Source organism: Xenopus laevis, chromosome 9_10S (genome assembly GCF_017654675.1).
Source record: "Xenopus laevis strain J_2021 chromosome 9_10S, Xenopus_laevis_v10.1, whole genome shotgun sequence".
NCBI lineage: Eukaryota > Metazoa > Chordata > Amphibia > Anura > Pipidae > Xenopus > Xenopus laevis.
Genome location: NC_054388.1, coordinates 16,519,383 through 16,542,282, shown reverse-complemented (window position 1 = coordinate 16,542,282; position 22,900 = coordinate 16,519,383). Strand labels below are relative to the sequence as shown.

General features: G+C 44.8%; 1 protein-coding gene and 1 long non-coding RNA gene across 3 annotated transcripts; both read left to right on the top strand.

Moving 5' to 3' along the window:
* Positions 1 to 1,226: 1,226 nt before the first annotated feature.
* On the top strand, positions 1,227 to 12,746 carry ythdf1.S (YTH N(6)-methyladenosine RNA binding protein 1 S homeolog). Of its 2 annotated transcripts, none has more exons than XM_018238260.2 (4): positions 1,227 to 1,592; positions 3,599 to 3,623; positions 5,586 to 5,665; positions 9,458 to 12,746. In XM_018238260.2, the coding sequence occupies exons 1-4, from the start codon at positions 1,566 to 1,568 to the stop codon at positions 11,024 to 11,026; spliced, it is 1,701 nt and encodes a 566-aa protein (XP_018093749.1). In that variant the 5' UTR covers positions 1,227 to 1,565; the 3' UTR covers positions 11,027 to 12,746. The 2 variants fall into 2 exon arrangements, with proteins under 2 accessions (XP_018093749.1, XP_018093748.1); XM_018238259.2 differs by having other exon boundaries at positions 1,228 to 1,592; positions 5,547 to 5,665.
* Positions 12,747 to 20,071: 7,325 nt separating this feature from the next.
* On the top strand, positions 20,072 to 21,991 carry LOC121398753. Its single transcript, XR_005964502.1, has 2 exons — positions 20,072 to 20,176; positions 20,474 to 21,991. It is a non-coding gene; the product is annotated as an uncharacterized LOC121398753 (long non-coding RNA).
* Positions 21,992 to 22,900: the final 909 nt, after the last annotated feature.

Below are 22,900 nucleotides of genomic sequence, written 5' to 3'. Positions count from 1 at the left end.
TCTACGGTTTGGATGAGGTTATTGGACAGAATTATGGGATGTTGTCTTCAGAGAATCCAGGGGGGATAAGCCTGCCCTCTGAATAGAGTTTAGCAAGTGACGGAATTAGGGATGCGCCGAATCCAGGATTTGGGTCGGGATTCGGCCTTTTTCAGCAGGATTCGGATTCGGCTGAATCCGTGTGTCTGGCTGAAACGAATACTAATTTGCATATGCAAATTGTGGGCAGAGGGGGATTTCTTGTGACTTTTCGTCACAAAACAAGGAAGTAAACACATTTCCTTCCGCTTTTTGCATACACAAATTAGGATTGGGTTCAGTATTCGGCCAAATCTTCCACGAAGGATTCGGTGCATCCCTAGATGGAATATTTGGAGGGGGTAAGGCAGATGTATTATGGGATGGGGTCGGTAGGAAGGGGCCATTGTTCAGGGTCATGGGGGGGGTGAGTTCCAGCAATTAAGTCTATTAAGATAATGCAGAATAAAGGTGGCCATAGACTCAAAGATCATCTCGTTTGGCGACATCACCAAACGAGCGGATCTTTCCCCGATATGCCACTAACAACATGGCTATATCGGGGGTAATTCGAATGTTCGGCCGAACGATCGAATTACGATGCGCCAAGGGGCGACAGGTCGGTCGGTTAAAAACCCAATCTTCCGGATCGATATCGTTGCCAGATATCGATCGGGAAGACCCGTCGGAAGCCCCCATACACGGGCAGATAAGTTGTCAAATTGGTCCAAATGACCTTTAGCTGCCCGTGTATGGCCACCTTAAGGCAGTGAGGTGTGTGGTGAGCCCAGCAGCAGCGCAGCTCTCTATGTATACGTGTGGAGAATGCTACAGAAGCACCAGTCTTACTATCCATACCACTACTAAAAGCAATTTGATATCGTCTGAACGGAGATGCCAGGGGGTTATGGGTGTTGTAGTCCCCAGTCAAAATCTCATTCTCTAAAGGAGGCGCAGAAAGCAATAACTCAGCCTGCAACACAAAAGCTATCGATTCCAGTTTATTGGGAGGTCACATGACATTAGCCGCCCCACCTACTCCCCTACACTAAAGACCAACACCAAGCCCTTCCCGAATAATCCATCCGCTTTGCACATGCTCTTGCTTTATACCGGTAATATGGAACCTTCCAATCACGTGGCTCGCTACAGCCAATTACACACTTCCGGTGATACCCTAAAGTCTGTCGTAGTTTCCGCTCAGCTGCTTCTCAGACCGCCACTGGCTTGTTTGGCGCATGCGTAGTCATTTTTTTCTTTCTTCCCGACGTGCACTGCGTGGTAGCTGACGTCAGCCGCACTCTGCCCAGTCTTCGCCGCCATTGGTGAGTGTGAAGCCTGTTCCCACCAGGGCCAAAACCAAAGACGGGGCCCCCACAGCCTGAGCAGAACTGAGACACTACACTACGGCCTGTACCGCCGTGACTTACCGGGCTCGCGCCTGCCTCTCCCACTCGTAGGCCTACACCTGTTCCTGGGCCTCGGCCTACAGTGAGGCCCCGGCCTGCCCAGACCCGTGCGTCTCCCGCACCCGCTCTTCATGAAGGATGTCTGCCACTAGTGTGGATCCACAGGTGAGTCTACCCGGGCCTCATTACACTGCTCCCCTCCACTATCATTGCCGTAATCTGACCCGGGATATACCCCCTCCTCCCCGGCACCTGCCCCACTATCCCGGCATCGCCTGCTCCTCGTACAACCTGTCCTCCAATCCTCCCTCCCCCCGTTCTTCTGTCCTACGTGTATCTGGATCTGTCCCCTATTTCCTGTTGTGTCCCGGTGTCTCTGAGCCAGTTCTACCCACCCGGGATCCATCCCTTCTGCTCCTTCTTGCCCACATCTACCCCCGCCTCCCTCCTCTTTCTGCCGCCCTGACACACCCATCTGATCCCTCTTGTCCTGGTTCCACCCCCTCCTTCTCTTTAACCCGATGCCCAGATGGCACCAGTCACCCTCAAGTTTCAGCCCTAAATGTCAGACTCCTTCCCACCTCTTCTGTCTCCACTTTATCCCTTACCCCTTACCCTCCCACATTACATTCTCCACCTCCCTCCCAGCAACTTGCTACCCTCTTTCCAGCCCACATCAACTTTCTTTTTTTGGACTAATTTAACTGCCCTGGCACTGGTACAGTCCTACAGCTGAGCTTGTCCTGGGATCTCCAGTACTTGCTCCAGGAAAACCTCCCTCCCCTATTTACTAATGCCTCTGTGCCAGCTCTTGCCCTCCACTCCCAATCTCCATTTAAAGGAATAGTTCAGAGTGAAAATTAAAACTAGGTAAATGGGCTGTGCAAAATAAAAAATGTTTCTAATGTTTCATCGTTCACGAAGGATTCGGCCGAATACAAAATAGTGGATTCGGTGCATCCCTAATTATGGGATGGAATGCATGAAGGGGGAATGGCATGAGTGGAAGGCAGTCAGGCAGGTTAAAGGACTTGTTCAGTATAATATTAAAAACTGGGTACATAGGCTGTGCAAAATGTTTCTAATACAGTTCATTAGCCAAAAATGTAATGTATAAAGGCTGGAGTGACTGGAGTGTAACATAATAGCCAGATCACTACTTCCTGCTTTTCAGCTCTCTAACTCTGAGTTAGTCAGTGACTTGAAGGGGGGCCACATGGGACATAACTGTTCAGTGAGTTTGCAATTAATCCTCCGCATTCAGCTCAGATTCAAAAGCAACAGATATGACCCATGTGGCCCCCCTCAAGTCTCTGATTGGTAACCAATCAGTGTAAACTAGGGATGCACCGATTCTGCTGAATACTGAACCAATTCCGAACCCTAATTTGCTTATGCAAATTATGTGCGGGAAGAGGAAAACATTTTTACTTCCTTGTTTTCTGACATAGTCACGCAATTTTCCTCCCTTAATGTGCATATGCAGAAGGATTCAGCCGAATCCAAATCCTGCTGGAAAAGGCCGAATCCTGGATTCGGTGCATCCCTAGTGTAAACCAAGAGAGCTGCAAAGCAGGAAGTAGTGTTCTGGCTATTATGTTAGACATCTATTCACTCCAGCCTTTATACTTTATTACATTTTTGGCTAACTATATTAGAAACATTTTTCATTTTGCACAGCCTATCTATTTACCCAGTTTTTATTATTATACTGAACAAGTCCTTTAACCTGCCTGATTGCCTTCCACTCATGCCATTCCCCCTTCATGCATTCCATCCCATAGCCCCCCCCCTTATAATTAGGGATGCACTGAATACACTATTTTGCATTCAGCCGAATCCTTGGTGAACGATGCGAATACCAATCTGAATCCTAATTTGCATATGCAGATTGGGGGTGGAAAGGGGAAAACATTTTTTACTTCCTTGTTTTGTGAAAAAAAGTCATGCGGTTTCCCTCCCCGTCCCTAATTTCCATATGCAAATTAGGATTTGGCTGGGCAGTAGGATTCGGCAGAATACCGAACTGAATCCTGGATTTGGTGCATCCCTACTTATAATCAATAGCAGAGTGGTTTGTGTGTGGTACAGACATGTTAGCATTTTGTGCTCTATAATTATGTGCTCAATCCACTTATGGTTTCCATCTTTTTTTCTCTTGCGGCTCCTAGCGACCAAAGGGACAAGACAGTAAAGGTAAGTCATTATATTATAAATGATAATTATGTCCTGTATAGTGCTGCATCCTAGCCTGGAGAGACTTCCGCAATTCCCACTGTAGCTCTGAGTTCTATAGTGTTACTTTTTTATACATTTCATGTTGGTGGATTTATGCACAGACTTTCCTGGGACTGAGCCGCTACCTGTAGGGTTAAGTGTCAGCAATTGACCTAAATGGGCCTTTTTTGTGGTGATAGCAGTACCTTGTTCACTTACTCTCTTATTTTTAGGGATGCACCGAATCCACTATTTTGGATTCTGCCAAACCCCCCAAATCCATCGCGAAACATTTGACCGAATCCTAATTTGCATAAGCAAATTAGGGGTGGGAAGGGGAAGAGATTTTTTTACTTCCTTGTTTTGTGACAAGTCTCGTGATTTCCCTCCCCATCCCTAATTTGCATATGTAAATTAGGATTAGGTTCAGCAGGGCAGAAGGTTTTGTCCGAATTCTGCTGAAAAAGGCCGAATCCCGAACCCAATGCTGGATTCGCTGCATCCCTACTTATTTTCCTAGGTAGCTCAGCAGGTTAAATTCCAATAATCTCAGTTGTGCATGAGGTAAAGGGATACTTTAAATTGCAGCAGTGTTAAAGTTGCAATGTAAAACAAATGTGTCAGGGTCTGAATAGAAATATAAGCAGCAAGGTATAAGAATCAAATGTGCTGAGCCCAACAATGGGAATATAACTTGCAGTTTTCATGGTGGGGTTACCCAAACAGAGGCTGGCAGGGTCTGTACCCAACAAAGCAAGTTGCCAATGAGGTATCAAGAGATCTTTAAGGGTTCATAGGTAGTACAAGAGACTGATTCTTGATCTGTTTTTAGCCGCAGGCAAAAAAAATCAGCTCCTTGTGGTAGCCTAATGAGGGTCAGGTCTCCCCTAGGTCACCTTGCTTTTGCTACATAGTTTTAGGCATCAGAACCAGGGGTACAAGCAATACAGATAGACACTGCTTTCAATAAAAATTAGGTTTAAACATAACCTTAAAGTCAGTGAAAATGTGTGATGAAAGGATATTAGGAGGAAGTTTAAAATTATTTTTTTTCACTGTCTGGAGTCCACCTTAAAGGAGAAGGAAAGGTTAAAACTAAGTAAGCTTTATCAGAAAGGTCTATTTAAATAGAGCAACATTACTTTTAGGGTTTACTGGTATGAGTCCTCTGTCAAAAGAAACACTGAATTTCTTACCAATTATTGTGTACTCATGGGCTTCTGTATCAGACTTCCTGTTTTCAGCTTAATCCTCTAGGGTTTGAGCTTGAGCATGCTCAGTTTGCTGCTCTCTACCTCTCCCTTTTCCCCCCTCCCTGCTATAATCGGAGGCCAGAGCTATGAATGAGCAGTGAGAGACTCAGGCAGGAAGTGATGTCACACCAAGCAAATATGGCAGCTGCTATCCTAAACAGAGAGCTTATAGAGCTGGTTGCTCAGGTACTGTAAAGCATTCTACAGAATAAATATAGCATTCTATCTTGCACTAAGCTATTGGCAATAAACTGCCTCTGCAGCTTTCCTTCTCCTTTAACACTTGCAATGGTTTGGTAAATTCAGGTGTTTTCATTTGATTTTGGCTCGTGATTCCCAAATTCTACGATTGATAGTGATAATTCATTGCTTTGTGTGTGTGACCAGATTGATCAGACAAACCATACTTTTCCACAATACTGTCTTTATATTTATGGTAATTGGCTAGCCTGAATGTCCTGGGCTGGTTAGATGAAACTGCCCAAACTGTAACCATTTCCTTGGCAGAACTTGAGAGCAAAGTTACTGCGTGTGCTCCTCTGTTACCCAACCTATAGTCTTTCTCCATGTAGCTTCTCTAATATTGTAAGTTACCGTAGGTTGTTTTCCCTTTCACCGAGATAGTTGTAAACTCAATTTTTCCCCAAAGTTTTTCCACTAGGGCGCTCAAACAATGATCTTATTTCAGTTCAAAACGGATCCCTGCACCAGAAGGACAGCGTGCACGATAATGACTTCGAGCAGTACCTGTCGGGACAGTCTAATCAGGTGAGCAATCCACCAATAACCAGATCCTCTCGGCACAAACAAGACGCATCATGAAGCTGTGCAGCAGTAGCAGGGCTGAGTTATCTATTATTCATCACTCCTGTGAATATAGAAACCCTTCCCAGTAACTGGTATTCCCTGCAGGCAGGTGCAATGATGAGCAGCCACTGCAATTTTTTTCCTGTTCATGGTGCTAGGATGTAGGGAGTTGTGCATTCAGTACATATTAAAGGAACAGTAACACCAAAAAATGAAAAGTAATGAAAATATCATGTAGTGTTGCCCTGCACTGGTAAAACTGATGTTTGCTTCAGAAACACTACTATAGTTCATATAAACAAGCTGCTGTGTAGCAATGGCGGAAATTTTAAAAAAAGGCTGTATGGCACAGGTTAAATAGTGGATAACACCATTATGTTCTACAGAACTTATCTGCTGTCTGTTGTGTAACCTGAGTCTTTTCCGCTTTGAATGGCTGCCCCTATTGCTACACAGCAGCTTATTTATATAAACAATAGTAGTGTTTCTGAAGCAAACACAGCAGTTTTACCAGTGCAGGGCAACACTGCATTATATTTTTTATTACATTTAAACACTTTTATGTGTTGCTTTTACTGTTCCTTTATAACCACTTAGTAGCTGTATAAATGCACCCCACATTTGTTTATTTTGCTATTCGCCCCCTCTGCCTGATTATGTATTGTTCTCCCTGAATTCCCTTTGTTCTCCCTGACACCTAATTTTTTGATTGCACAGGAGAAGGTGGGGAAGATAAGAAAACCAACAAAATCATATGCTCATAGTATCCCTTTACCTTTTCTTCTCTAAATCAATAATAAGTGTTTAACAGGTTGGGGAGATAAAGGCCCCTCAACAGGCAGCTGTAATCCTGAGTGGCAGATGAAAAAAATCTTTTATGGCCATAGACATGCAGATTTTAGCCTCATATCAGACAGAGCGATCATACGTCACAATCTTCTGACCTACCACTAACCATTCAGATTAAATAAAGTAGTAAAAGAACAAATCAGACGATGATGTCTTCATTGATTTTGTCAGATAGGCAATACATGCAGAGATACTGTTGCCGACAAATCTTCTAATCAGTCCGATCAACTAAACGACTGATCGACATGGTCCGAAAAATGTCAGGACATTATTGAAACTCATTTTCGTGTTAGTCTATGGCCAACTTTAGACTAGTGCTTCATGGGGGCTTAAATCAACATGCTGAAATACACAGTAGCCACCTCCTACCATTTGCAACTGGGACCATAGTGTATGCTCCGTCACAGACACACTCAGTTGGCTTCAGTGTGATAATACTGCGTCTCGTGTTTTATCGGTGAGATCAGCGGAGTGTGTTCACTCAGGACCCGATGCAACTGTTCCAGATGTGAAAATAGGAGGCTTGCTGATATTGGCCTACTTATTTAAGCAGACTCATTTCGGCCCCCATGCGGCAACCCCGCTTAATGCTTTAACCTAGTATGTGTGCAAATAGAGGTTTTAAGGACTGGACCTGCAAGCTTCATAGAACTTGAAGGGGAAGTATTGTGAAAATGAAAATTTTATATTAGCTTCCGCATACTGAAATAAGCATTTTTCTAAATACAAACAATAAAAAAATGTGCACCCTTTCTGAAATAATTAAAAGGATACTGTCATGGGAAAACATGGTGTTTTTTTTTTTTCCCCAAAACACATCGCTTAATAGTACTGCTCCAGCAGAATTCTGCACTGAAATCCATTTTTCAAAAGAGCAAAAAGATTTTTTTTATATTCAATTTTGAAATCTGACATGGGGCTAGACATATTGTCAGTTTCCCATCTGCTTCAGTCATGTGACTTGTGCTCTGATAAACTTCAGTCACTCTTTACTGCTGTACTGCAATTTGGAGTGATATCACCCCCTCCCTTCCCTCCCAGAAGCCTAACAAAAGAACAATGGGAAGGTAACCCGATAGCAGCTCCCTAACACAAGATATCAGCTGCCTGGTAGATCTAAGAACAACACTCAATAGTGTAAGCCAAGTCCCACTGAGACTGATTCAGTTACATTAAGTAGGAGAAATAACAGCCTGCCAGAAAGTAGTTCCAGTGCTTGCACAAGTCACATGACTGGGGACAGCTGGGAAACTGACAATATGTCAAGCCCCATGTCAGATTTCAAAATTGAATATAAAAAAAATCTGTTTGCTCTTATGAGAATTGGATTTCAGTGCAGAAATCTGCTGGAGTAGCACTTATTAACTGATGCGTTTTGAAAAAAAAAACATGTTTTCCAATGACAGTATCCTTTAAGTTAATCTTCACTATTCCTCTCTCAGTATCTGTTTCTCTTCATTCAGGAGGTGGGTGTCAGAGGAATGATCCAAAATATCTTAATGGGGAGCTCCTTTTACCTAGAAGATGTATTAGAGTTCATTCTATTTTAAAATCACCAGACATCATGTAGGATTTGTGCAAAAGGCATTTGTTTTGTTAGATTTAGTTTGTACTGGAATCCGTTATTTGAGTGAGCTGCTAGGAAAAGAAGCCCCCCTATGATATATATTAGATCATTCATCTGACACCCAGCTGCTGCATGAAGACAGAATGAAGAGAAACAGATGCTGAGGGAGGGATAGTGAATATAAACTTGATGATATCAGAGACCATGCAGAATTTTAATTAATTGTATTGAGAAAGTTTCTTCAGAATGAGAAAGCTTATGTAAAATTTACATTTTTGCCATAGTTCCCCTTTAAATGGAAATAATTGTATGTTTATTTCTCAATATTTTCATTCCCTCTAAAGCCCTGTGGGCCTTTGCCTACTGATACTTTCTGCCCTGTGAGTCCCTGTGCATAGAAGTAGATACTAGGGATGGACCGAATCCAGGATTCGGTTCGGGATTTGGCCAGTATTCAGCCTTTTTCAGCAGGATTCAGCCGAATCCTCCTGCCAGGCCCAACCGAAACCTAATTTGCAATTGCAAATTAGGATTAAGTTCGGCCTGGCAGGAGGATTCTGGGGGGGGAAATCATGACTTTTTGTCACAAAACAAGGGAGTAAAAAATGTTTTCCCCCTTCCCACCCCTATTTTGCATATGCAAATTTGGTTCGGTATTCGGCCAAATCTTTTGCGTAGGATTCGTGTGTGTTCGGCCATATCCAAAATAGTGGATTTGGTGCATCCCTAGTAGATATTAACACAAAATTATGCAATCCAGGGTATCACCATTTGGCAGTTGTGTCCCCTTTTATAAGTACAGACCTTCAGGACAGAGAGATAAGAATTAACACTTGCATTGCCGAGCAGTGGAAAACTACTGCATGGTAAATGCAGGTTAAAACACCCATTACTGCAGAGCCTTATGAGTTGCAATATTGTTTGTGACCTGGTTATATCATTTGAGCCTTTGGGATGAGTGATATCTGCCTTAATACTAGTTTCCAGGCTGCTTGCATGTTGCCATAAGCAACCTTTATTTTGTAGTATCCGCTTACTTGCCATAAACCTGTCTGTTACAGAGACAATGGGAAGTTAATGTATGTACACTTGAATCCTCATTGCGATGCATGATGGGAGTTGTCAGTATCTTCAGACATGAGCTGCAGAGCTTAGAATCCTGTTCCTTTTCAATGCTTCTGACTTGCAGATGCTGTACAACTCCCAGCATCCTATAGCTAAATGACTTTGCTGATGACTAAGTCAAGGAAATAAAGAATTTGATTTTAGCATGTGTCCATTTTTATAATTCTCCTTATGGGAAACAGAGTGACTGATCCATCTCTTTCTCCTTCTAGAGTAACAGCTACCCTTCCATGTCAGACCCTTATATGTCCAGTTACTACCCTCCTTCTATTGGCTTTCCGTATTCCCTCAGCGAGGCTCCTTGGTCAACTGGTGGGGACCCCCCCATTCCTTACCTCACCCCGTATGGACAGCTCAGCAACGGAGATCACCATTTCATGCATGATGCAGTCTTTGGGCAGCCTGGAGGCCTGGGGAATAACATTTATCAGCACCGCTTCAACTTCTTCCCAGAAAACCCAGCCTTTTCTGCTTGGGGGACAAGTGGCTCCCAGGGCCAGCAGACCCAGAACTCTGCCTATGGGGGCAGTTACAGTTATCCACCAAGTTCCTTAGGTGGTACTATAGTTGATGGACAGACCGGATTTCACAATGAAACTCTGAATAAAGCCCCAGGTATGAACAGCATTGAGCAGGGCATGGTGGGCCTAAAGATTGGAAGTAATGTCACCGCTTCTGCTGTAAAGCCGATGGGATCTGTGGTTAACAGTGTAGGGATGCCAAGCGCACTGTCTGGTAATGGCGGCAACAGCATAAGCATGCCTCCCTCCAAACCAACATCATGGGCAGCCATAGCCAGTAAACCTGCCAAGCCGCAGCCCAAAGCAAAAACTAAACCTGTCACCATAATTGGAGGGGCCCTACCACCTCCCCCGATCAAGCATAACATGGACATTGGTACTTGGGACAATAAAGGGCCTGTGGCTAAGCCCCCTGTTCCACAACAGATCCCGTCCCCTCAGTCCATGCCTCAGCCTCAACTTCAGCAACAGCTGCTGCAGCCGATCCCCGCTCAGCCTCCACCGATGTCTCAGCCTCCATATCAAAATCCACCGCCCCCTCAGCAGCCACAGGTCCCTCAGAATCGTTGGGTTGCCCCAAGGAATAGGAACGCTGCTTACGGTCAGGGTGGAGGCCCAGACGGGAACCCTTTGGGAGGAGTCCAGCCTCATGCTGCCCCTGGAAACGAATCTCACCCTGTGCTAGAGAAACTGAAGGCCGTCCACAGCTACAACCCCAAGGACTTTGACTGGAACCTGAAAAATGGACGTGTGTTTATAATAAAGAGCTATTCTGAGGATGATATCCACCGTTCCATCAAATACTCCATTTGGTGCAGCACAGAGCATGGGAATAAACGTCTGGATAGCGCTATCCGCTCCATGAATGGAAAAGGCCCGGTCTACCTTCTGTTCAGCGTCAACGGCAGTGGACACTTCTGCGGCGTAGCCGAGATGAAGTCCCCCGTGGACTATGGCACCAGTGCAGGTGTCTGGTCACAGGACAAATGGAAGGGCAAGTTTGACGTCAAGTGGCTCTTTGTCAAAGACGTTCCCAACAACCAGCTGAGGCACATCCGTCTGGAGAACAACGACAACAAACCGGTCACAAACTCCCGAGACACGCAGGAGGTGCCCTTAGAAAAAGCAAAACTGGTGCTTAAAATCATTGCCACTTACAAGCACACGACCTCCATCTTTGATGACTTTTCTCATTACGAGAAGCGGCAGGAAGAGGAAGAGGTTGTGCGCAAGGTAACGGCTAAACCTGACTCATGCTAAACGTAAATGCTTCCCTCCTGTCTGGCTGCTCAGCACCTAAATCTGGGAGCCAGGGGAGGAAGTCATGGTTAAATAAAGGAGAAGTTCACATTTGAACAAACTTGTTCTATGATGTAGACATTGATATTCTAAGACGATTTGCCATTCTGTCCTGGTTTTTTTTGGCTAATTTTCTGTCCGCTTATATCTGGTTGCCCTTTCTTATTCATCTCCCTTCCTGTTCTCTATACCACTGCCTGGTTGCAAGGGCAAAGTGTTAACCCTAGCAACCAAATACATTTATATTGCTAACTGCAGATTAAAAATTTGAATCAAAGATCATTGTAAGTTGCCTTAGAATACCACTCTCTACAGCGGCTGCAAGTTAATTTCAAGGTGAACTTTACCAACATGAAATCACTATGTGTGTATGTAATAACTCAATATTCATGCAGTTTGGGATGCCAGCTTTCTAATACCCCCCCCCCCCCACACACTCCAAATAATTACAGGATGGCATGTGGCAACAGTGTTCCAGTAGCATCTAGTTTAGCCAATGTGGCATTCGCCCTGTTTATCACAAGGTGCAATTGTATCAGATTCTATTACACCCTAGACTGTAAATTACTATACAGGGGAATAGGAAGCTGTGAAATCTGTGCGTATCATAAGAGGTCCTGCAGCCTAACTGGGGAGCCTCTGGCTGGGTGCTGTCATCAAGAGATATTCTGGTTATTGGTTAAGTGCATAAGGAAGGCCTCTACGGAAGGGATCACAATTAAAACTTAAACACTTGTCATCTGCTGGGGGGGTCGACACACAGCTTCCTGTTAGGTACTTAATCATAAAAGGAAACGTTCATTGTAAAAAATAAAAACTGGGTAAATAGATAGTAATGTGCAAAATAAAAAATGTTTCTAATATAGTTAGCCAAAAATGTAATGTGTAAAAGCTGTAGTGACTGGATATCTAACATAATAACCAGAACACTACTTCCTGCTTTTCAGCTCTCTAACTCTGAGTTAGTCAGCGACTTTAAGGGCGGCCACATGGGACATAACTGTTTAGTCAGTTTGCAATTGATCCTTGGCATGCAGCTCAGATTCAAAAGCAACAGTTATGACCCATGTGGCTTCTCTCAAGTCTCTCATTGGTTACTGCCTGGTAACCAATAAGTGGAAACCAAGTGTTCTGGCTATTCTGTTGGACATCAAGTCAATCTAACCTTTATAGATGGCATTATTTGCTAACTAACTATATTAGAAACATTGGGCTATCTATTTACCCAGATGCCAGCGTCTGCTGCTTGAACTACAGTTCCAAGTGTGTTAGCACAGGCATGCAGTTAGTTGTAGTTCATCAGCAAGACCGCTGCCACAACTTGCCTATGTGTTATGTTTGAGGAGATCTAGTTTGCCTTCTAAAGTGGTCTGGTGGCTCCCATTTCTTCCTGCACTTAGAGTGAAACAAAAGCTGGCTTTCCTGTTCACTGTTGCGCCACCTAGTGAATCTGGTAAATGTAAATTAGCTCCCTTTAGGGCCGCAGCGCTGGCAGGAGGGGTTAGTAAAGCAACTGATTGGATTATTTAAATGTCTATGCTGATTTTTGTCCAAAATATTCTGTGGATTTATGTGCCCGGGGGCGATGCCATGAGCATACGCCTGGCTAAACTGTAACTGAGAAGCTGGCAAACTGTAGCAAATGTTTGAGATTGAATACATTTTATTAAGGCGCCTGAAACCTCTACGTCTCCTATTTCATTGTGAATGTGTGAGTGTCCTATGCTTGTTATCTTTAGATTGCTAATAAACGACTAGCCATGTAGCAACTAAAAATAAAAAAAAAAGGTAATTCATGTGATTCTGGGAAAAGCGGAGCCTGCATTGTCCTGCTACTTGTTACTAATAAGCAACCTTGGGGGATTTAAAACAATTGCTCCTATTAGTGTGAGACCAGGACTCTATTTGCCCTCCACTCACTATGACAGACTCCTTTCCTTGTTGTATGCAGGGCTGAAGTCACATGACCATATTGGGTTACTTTCTGGGCAGTAGCAGCTGCCCCAGGGGTACGTTTACCTGCATAGGAGAGAGAACGGAGGCTTTTGTTAAAGGTTTTGCTCGCTAGAAGCAGATCTGAGGGGTTATTTTGGCCACTAGATATCAACTATAGCAGGATTCCTTGTGCAGGTATTTTCCTAAGGCAGGGATCCCCAACCTTTTCAACCCATGAGCAACATTCAGAAGTAAAAGGAGTTGGGGAGCAACACTAGCATGAATAATGTTCATGGGCTGCCATATAAGGGTTGTGATTGGCCATTTGGTAACCCCTATTTGTATTGTCAACCTACATTGAGGCTTTGTTTGACAGTACACCTGGTTTTTATACAACCAAAACCTGGTTCCAAGCCAGGAATTCAAAAATAAGCAGCTGCTTTGAGGCCACTGGGAGCAACATCCAAGGGGTTGGAGAGCAACATGTTGCTCACGAGCTACTGGTTGGGGATCACTGTCCTAAGGGATGGAGCTATAGCAGCCCCGGGTGATTTTGTTCTATCAATCTGTCGGAATTCTCGCAGAGAGCATATGTGGCCATGTAACAGGAAAGCTGAATGCAGGTGATCACAATAGCTTTGTATAATCGGTGACCCTCCCTCAGAATCTCCTCAGAATCTCCTCATCTAATGGGAGACTGCACCCTGAGGGCTCACTGTTTCACAGGACTAATGCCATATGTATAAGGGTAGGACTACACGGGCGTTTTCGGTGCGATGTGCAAAAACGCTGGCGTCAAGTCGGATGCGACAGAAATAAGGTAATAGCTTTGTCGGATGGTGTCGCCGTGTTGATCTGACGCTACACGACTGTCTGATGCAGACACGCTGCAACTTCATCCAACATTTGTATATCTTACCTTATTTCCGTTGCATCCGACTTGACGGCTGCGTTTTTGCCGCGTCCGAGCGCACCGAAAACACCCGTGTAGTCCTACCCTAACACTCCTTCCTGGCAACCACATGGGGCAGTGCTGTATCAATGGGGAAATAATACTCTACAATAGTAAGCTAGGGTAGCGGCTTACCGGTAAAGATAACTTAAAGGAGAAATAAAGCTTAACTAAAGATGCAGCTAGAAATGTTGTACAGCAACCACCGCCCTTTAGCAGTAAAGATCTGTGTCTCCAAGGATGCCCCAGTAGCTCCCCATCTTTTTTCTGCTGGTTCACTGCACATGCTCTGTGTAATTGAGCTTAGGGACCTACTCAAAATATACAGTACAATGTATAAATGTCACAATATAAGGCTAATTATTAATTAATACAGATAATTACTACATGGCAGCACAGAAAACAGTGTTAACATCAGAATTTAATAATCTGCAAACCTGTAGCATCAGCTTATATTACAGGGGAAGCTCATTTTCTGCTGGATAATTTGCAACGACCCCTTAACTTAGCTTCTCAACAGCTGCTCAGAGCCCACTGAGCATGTGAGTGTCACAGACACTTTGCAAGATGGTGACCCCCTGTGACAAGTTTGAAGTCCTGGATCATTGCTGCTATTGACAAGCTGAAACTTTAGCCTCGTGCAATAAGTTCAGTATATAAAATTTTGCATTTTTAGCCATATTATTTTTTAGGGTTTAGTTCTCCTTTAAGGCACAGCAAAACCTTGCCCTACGATTATAATCTAATGCAAGGCAAACACCCTCACTGCTATATAAATATTCTGGTCAATGGGTCCCAAACTCTTGGGACTATAACAGGGTGACTTGCCTCATACGTTGTTCTTTGTTATGAGCTAAGGGGGCCCAGCCTAAACGTTAGTTAGGGGGTGAGTGCTTATTTGTGCCCTGGGTACCCCTGCAGGTGACTGTTACCCCAATGTGTCTCTATATTTGTAACCTTGTTTTGAGCTAAGGGGGCCCAGTTTGAAGGCCAGTTAGGGGGAGATTTGGGGCGAGTGCTTATTTGTGCCCTGGGTACCCCTGGAACTATAGCAGGGTGACACCCCAATGTTTCTATATATCTGTAACCTTATGAGCTAAGGGGCCCAGTCTGAAGGCCAGTTAGGGGAGATTTGGGGTGAGTGCTTATTTGTGCCCTGGGTACCCCTGGAACTGTAACAGGGTGACTGTTACCCCAATTTTTCTATGCATATAGCTCTAACTTTGTGTGGGGGGGTATAAGCCAAAGCTTCTGGCCAGGGCAGGGGAATAAGAGGGAAAGGGTATTATAGGGCAGGGGTTTTGCTAATATGAAACCAGGAAACTATAAATAGATGTGATACCAATACAGACTTCTATTTCTGTGAGGGCATTTATTCAAAGGTTATTCTGTTTCTTGGACCTTTCACCTTTTGATAAGACTTCGGCCATCTTATTTCTAATTAACTTCCTATATTCTATAAAAATTTTTTTAAAAAAAACGGCTGTCTGTACTGCTCTTATGGAATCTCCCTGCACCGTTGACTGTGCCTCTCCTCAGTATCGCTTGCATTTTTACTCTGTGATGGACTTGCAGCCACCCCGGTTATTGAATAGGAACTGCTGTACCTACTGCACTGGGAGGAAGTGATTGTGTCCCCACCAACTCCTCCCCCTACATAGAGATTATCTTCCCCAGCTACGCAGGGGACCTACTGCACTTGGAGGAAGTGACCCTGTATCCTCACCCCTCTTCCATCTTTACATAATGTACAGTCCCTAAACCTCCAGGGAACCCACCAGGTCCACCATTAGAAATCATGGGTGGCTTCAGGACTTCAACGTCGGCTCCTTTTGTGAATTTGGGTCTTTTCCCCACTTCAAGACTTCAACTTCGGGACATCGGCAGATGCGGCTTGGCAGTCAAGGGGGGCCCGGTTTTCCTTTGTGCCACTGCCCCTTGGTTGGCAGCATTCCTTGCCTCTACTGGGCACCTTATAAGTATCTGTAGATAATTCATTATTACACATGACCCGCCTACCAGTGGATTGTGCATTAGAAGCCATTGCCTTGATCAGGGTCAGCAAATGGTCTCCACACTGAGATCCAAGTTGAGAATGGAGGTGACGTGGGCCAAGAATGGGACAACTAGAAACTGTGCAGCTCTGTGTGTCACTCAGCAATATGGGGGCACAGTTAGCTGTGCTGTTAAGCAGGGAGCCCAGGGCCAGTGTAATGGTGTTGGATCAAAGCCTGTAACACATTGACACTTTGTTGCCATAGTCTTTTGAGCAGCAGTAGTTTCCACATCAAGGGCCCTTTTTCGGTCTAACCTTTTCTCAGGGCCCTCATGGGGAGGGGTAAAAATTGTACCTCCCCAATCTGCCTTCACTTTTTTTTAATATATGTTGATAGAACTTCAGCAAACACAGCGCACGTTCCTCCCAGCTGGGCGCCAGGGGAAAAAACAGCTGGGTGCCAGGGAAAAAAACAGCTGGGCACCTGGGAAAAACAGCTGTGCACCAGGGAAAAAACAGCTGTGCGCCAGGGAAAAAACAGCTGGGCGCCAGGGAAAAAAAAGCTGGGCGAGGGGGGGGGGAAACAGCTGTGCGTCAGGGAAAAAAAGCAGCTGGGCGAGGGGGGAAAAAACAGCTGGGCGCCAGGGAAAAAAACAGCTGGGCGAGGGGGGAAAAAAACAGCTGGGCGCCAGGAAAAAAAAAAGCAGCTGGGTGAGGGGGGAAAAAACAGCTGGGCGCCAGGGAAAAAAACAGCTGGGCGCCAGGAAAACAAAGCAGCTAGGCGAGGGGGGAAAAAACAGCTGGGCACCAGGGAAAAAAACAGCTGGGTGCCAGGGAAAAAACAGCTCGGCACCAGGGAAAAAAACAGCTGGGCACCTGGGAAAAAACAGCTGGGCACCAGGGAAAAAACAGCTGGGCGAGGGGGGGAAAACAGCTGGGCACCAGGGAAAAAAACAGCTGGGTGCCAGGGAAAAAACAGCTGGGCACCAGGGAAAAAAACAGCTGGGCACCTGGGAAAAAACAGCTGGGCGCCAGGGAAAAAAACAGCTGGGCGAGGGGGGGGGAAAAACAGCTGGGCACCAGGGAAAAAAACAGTTGGGCGCCTGGAAAAAAAACAGCTGGGTGCCAGGAAAAAAAAGCCGCTGGGTGAGGGGGGAAAAAACAGCTGGGCGCCTGGAAAACAAAGCAGCTAGGCGAGGGGGAAAAAACAGCTGGGCGCCAGGGGAAAAAAAACAGCTGGGCGCCAGGGAAAAAAACAGCTGGGTGCCAGGGAAAAAAACAGCTGGGCAGCTGGGAAAAACAGCTGTGCGCCAGTGAAAAAACAGCTGGGTGCAGGGAAAAAAACAGCTGGGCGCCAGGGAAAAACAGCTGTGCACCAGTGGAAAAACAGCTGGGCGCCAGGGGAAAAAAAACAGCTGGGCACCAGGGAAAAAACAGTTGGGCACCAGGGAAAAAAACAGCTGGGCGAGGGGAGAAAAAACAGCTGTTTGCCAGGGAAAAAACAGCTGGGCGTCAGGAAAAAAAGCAACTGGGCACCAGGGATAAAACAGCTGGGGGAGAACACAGATGTTTTGTTCAGATCTCCTAGTTGATCTTCAGGCTGGGCTTTTAGGTGTCTGGTGGTGCCTATTTGAATGGAAAAACACCTGTCATAAACCAGGTATGGTCAGATTTAGGGCATTGTTACCCTTTGAGGTTGCCTGATATAAGTTTTAATGGCTTGTATGGTTTCTTGCCCTGTAGCAGTCACTTCCTGTAAAGACAGATGGAGCTACTAGTAGCGGCTACAAAAATAGACAATAGTGATAATTGGCTTAGCTAAGACCCAGAGGCAGTTCTCAGAATTGACTGGCAGGGCATTTTTTTGGCATTATGTAGCCGTAACAAGTAGCTGCTATTAGTCGCTTTGTGTGTCTCCTAGGGCAGTGGTGTCTAGGCAAACTACCCGCGACTATTTATGAGCGACTGTCGCCTGAAAACACCTCTCTATTTGAAATACAGTGAAAATGTTTTCCCGGATTTTACATCAAAATTTTAACCTGATGTTACCAAAAACTGCTTTTTCCCTCTATGAATGTTATTACTTGTGAAATAAAGAGGTTTAAAATACTAACTAGATGTATATTTTGTCATGGTTCTGCCTGTAAATGGTCCATTCCAATTAGTCTGCCCCTTATACAGTCCTGCACCAATCACTTATTGCTTTCGACTTTCCACTGTTTGCCCCAGTCTTCCATTTATAGCCCCTCCCCACCAATGACGTCACAAAAGGGGCGGGTCGATCAGGCGTGCGTCTATAAAAAAGGAAGTCGGAAGCCGAACCGACCTCGCACAGAGAATCGGGTGCAAGTAATGCCCTTTACCTTCACCTATTTTATACCATATCACATACCAATACAAAGATGGGTAAGTGGGTGGCATTTGCTGCATGTAAATGCAGAAACCTACTTTTAATTTAAATTTTTTCTATACTTGCTTAGAGGGGAACTAAAGCTTAAAAAAATGACTGGCATGAAATTAGGGATGCCCGAATTCGGCCAGGATTTAGCCGTTTTCAGCAGGATTCGGATTCGGCCGAATCCTTCTGCCCAGCCGAACCAAAACCTAATTTGCAAATGCAAATTAGGGACGGGTAGGGAAATTGCGTGACTTTTTGTCAGAAAAGAAGGAAGAAAAAATTTTTTCCCCTTCCCACCCCTAATTTGCAGATGCAGATGCATATGCAAATTAGGGCTTGGTTCGGTATTCGTGAAGGATTCGGGGGTTCGGCCGAATCCAAAAAAGTGGATTCGGTGCATACCTACTTGAAATGCTGTATTTTTTATTCTGAACTTGCAGTGCAGCTCAAAGGTTCAGCAGCTCTATACCAGTAATGATTGGGCTGGTACAGAACCCCAAAATGTGCAACGTTTGTACTCTAATTACACTTTAGTTCTCCTTAAGGTGACCATAGATGTAGAGATCCGCTCGTTTGGCATCGCTAAACGAGCGGATCTCTTCCTGATATGCTCACATTGAAGAGGGGGATATCAGGCTGATCCGATTGTGGGCCCTAGGGCCCAACGATCGGATCAAAATGGATCCGATACGGGCGGTCGGATTTGGGACCGTATAGACTCACAGATGTGGACGCGATCCGACTGGATATTTTAACCTGTCCGATCAGCCAGATATCGAACGGGGAAGCCTGGCGATGACCCCACACACTGGCCAATAAGCTGCCGGCTCTGTCTGTCGACAGCTTTTATCGGCCTGTGTTTGGGGGCCTTTAGAGAAGAGCACAGCATCTTTCATCTGATCGACGCCCGCCGACACAATGCACGAGACAAGTCGGATGGAGTCGCATGCGGGAATATATAATTGAACTGAATGAAAAGTCGGAGGTAACAACTACATTACATCCGATGCCACGCGACTGTCGGGTGTGGACACAGAAAGCAGCGTCTTCATCCGACAGTCGCACCCTGTAGTTGTTAGCTCTGACTTCAATCAGTCCCATTATATTTTCACGCCTTCCGACTCCATCTGACTTGCCGTCTGTGTTTTGTCGGCGGGCGTCTCTTATAGAAAGAGATGGATTGTCAGGAAATTGGCTCCAGGTGCCCACTACTTGCCCCAGTTAATTGTAATGGGAAGAGTGACTTGTCACCCGCTAATAGTGCAAAAATATTTACTAGTGGTGGGAGTCTCCACTGCTCCCATCCAGCGGAATGAGGCATGATCTGGGGCCATTAGTGCAGTTTTGATGAGGCTGTGGCCCTTAGATGTTCCAAGGTATTTCTCTAGAGGGGTGACTTGAAAATGTAGAGACCTGGCTTCATTGTGGAGACTTTACAGCAATACCATATTGCGAGGAAATACATCATTATAATAAATTATGGATACAAGTAACTTCCTGTCCATGGCTCTGTCCAGCCCCTCTGTGCTACTCTGCCTTTTATGATCAGATGATCAGAGTTTTGCTGGGCCCTATGATGTGTGTGTGTGTGTGTGTATATATATATATATATATATATATATATATATATATATATATATATATATATATATATATATATTTTATATTTGTATGTATCTGCAATATATACAACTTTTCCTTTTGCTTTTTCCTTCCCCATTATTGTGTGCCCTGATTTGTTGTCTTTTTGTCTCTCCCTGCAGGAACGCCATACTCGGAGCAAACAATAAGGAGCACCCGGGTACCTCTAGGACTGATCTTGAAAACAAAGTAACTTTGGGGAGGGATCATAAAGAAAAAAAAAAACTTAAAAACAATTTGTGGTGCAGCCCGTAGGCTTTGGGGACTGATTTGGCGCTTTCAGCATCTATGTATCTTCTAACGCAAGCTACAAATAACCATTCACCCCCCTGTCTTCTCATTTTTTTCAGTTCTCCACCTCTCTATATATCTATATATGGTTTTTTTATCGGCCAGTTCGATTTCCTGCATCATTAAACACCTGTAGTTTTTATATAGCGCCCCTTACTTGTCACTCTCTCTCTCTCTCTCTCCCCCCTTTCCAAGGAAAAGTCCTCCGCCTGTGCAGCTGCGTGAATTCCAAAGATTCTGTGACCGTTGGGAGAAAATATTGAATTCTGTTTGTATTTTTGGATTCTGACTTCCTGTGCTAGATAATGAAATGAACACTCATGAGATTAATTAGGGCTGAAATGGTGCCTCCTGGTGGGCACTAACAAATCCTTTCCACTCTGTTTCCCTGTAATTTTTTTATTTAAAAAGGTAAGTTGTGGGTTGTTGTAGGATGGGGAGAAGGAGAAACACAATTGTCCAGTGGGTTTGTGTTTAATTGACTAACTCCCTGCTCTTCCTTGACTCACAAAGATGATGTCCAACCAATCATGTCTGCAGATAAACTACAATTCCCAGCACCCCCTGATAGCTACTGTATCTCTGGCCAGCAGCTTGCTGGAAACTGTAGCTCAGTAGCCCAACTGCTTTCCTTCATGCCTATGACTTGCAGGTAGGGTTGCCACCTGGCCGGAATTTTACCGGCCTGGCTGGTAAAAATGATGGTTCATCCCAATGTTATTAATAGGAAATAAAGATAAATATATAGGAAGGCCGGTATTTTTTTCCAGAAACGGTGGCAACCCTACTTGCAGGCCTGTTGGAGAAGTTGCTGTGATTTATAGGTTATGTAGTAACATAGGCCATGGCCCACACTCCACTGACTGCTAGCAGCCAATCATATTCATTCTGTGGCTGCATGGATAGGGCAACTTTCCTATGTTACTACATACTACACTACCGTTCCTGTTTTTGAATGACACAGCGGGGGTTGCTTAATTGGTGGCGGGGTTTGGGTTTACCCATTAAGACAATTTGCATTTAGACATCTGTGACTTTTAAATTATTTGTGGTTCTGTATCAGTTCGTAAGTATTCCTGTTCTAATTCCTGCCTTTGATTCACATCACTGCCTGGTTGCTAGAGTAAGTGAGACCCTAGCAACCACATAAGTGATAGTTACAAACTCGCGAGTAATTCAGAGACCCCAAACATTGAGAGCAGTAATCGAATTTAAAAAAACCCAACTCAAAGTTTCCCTACTTGCCCTTTATCTGCCCACAGTGTACTGCAAGTTGCCCCCTTTATAATGCCAGTTAATGGGCCGGCAGACTCTGGCAGTAACCAGGCCTCATTCATAGTGTTAACACTTCAGGGAAGTCTCTGGGGTTTTTTAGGAAAATGAGTAGCCCCTCTGTATCTGCCATACACTGCTTAGGGCCCCTGTTTCCCACCCACTTCCTCCCGCACCTTTGCACCTTCAGTCGGTCACACCCTGCATGTTACCCAATTGGGTCTTGGTTCTGAACCAGGCAAAGCTGTGGCCGGTGGCTAGCTGACCTGCTTACCCATATGACACTGGAGGGGCACGGGGTGGGCAGTCCATGCTGGTGGCACTGTCTGGTTGTAACAAAGGCCCTTTGCCCCCTCATCCCTGCCTTCTCTCAGGGCTTATACTAATGCCATGTTCTTCTAAATCAAGCTTTCTCTATTCTGTATTAAACCATGAAGCAATCTCCTCTGTGTCTGTCTCTTTCAAGGTGGCACCCCTGTTCAATTTATGTGTGTTGTGTCCTCTCACACTGCTGCCAATGCCCCGACGCTGTGGTAAATGAAATTCAAGAGCCATGCTGGCACTTGTAGGGCAGGCAGTTGAGGGTATGACATACCTGTTGATAGTTAGCAAGGCTAAAACAGAAGGGGACCTGTGTATAAATTTATATATATATATATATATTAGGGATGCTCCAAATCCACTATTTCGGATTCAGGCCGAACCCCTGAATCCTTTGTGAAAGCCAAATCCTAATTTGCATATGCTAATTAGGGGTGGGAAGGGGAATTTTTTTTACCTCAGTTTGTCACAAAAATTCACGTGATTTCCCTTCCTGCCCCTAATTTGCATATGCAAATTAGGATTCGGTTTGCCAGGCAGAAGAATTGGGCCGAATCCTGGATTCGGTGCATCCCCAATATATATGTAACCCTATTTTGGTTACTGTCTCTTTAAATGGCAATTAACCCTTGGCAATTCAGGGGCCCTGAGTCCCTTTTGCGTATGAAAAGTACTGGGAGCTGGGGTTTACAGCGCAGTGCCTCCACCTAGGGAACACTGAGGAGCACACCTCAGGGAACTTCCACTAGGACAAATAAAACACAGTTTGCAAATGAAACAGATATAAACTTTATATAAACACAATAGTGAATTTGGGCAATCTAATATACGTGGGACATTATCTAACTCACTATTAGGTTCCTTACTGTTTCTCCAACACAGTTAAAGTCCCAATCCTCTGGAAGGGGTTAATAACCACACAATTCAGTTTAAATAGAATGTCCTTTCCCCAGGTAGCGCTTCCTTTCCCAAAAGTACCTCTCACTTTGGAACGTAGCAGGTAAATGCACAAGATATGTCTTCAAGTTG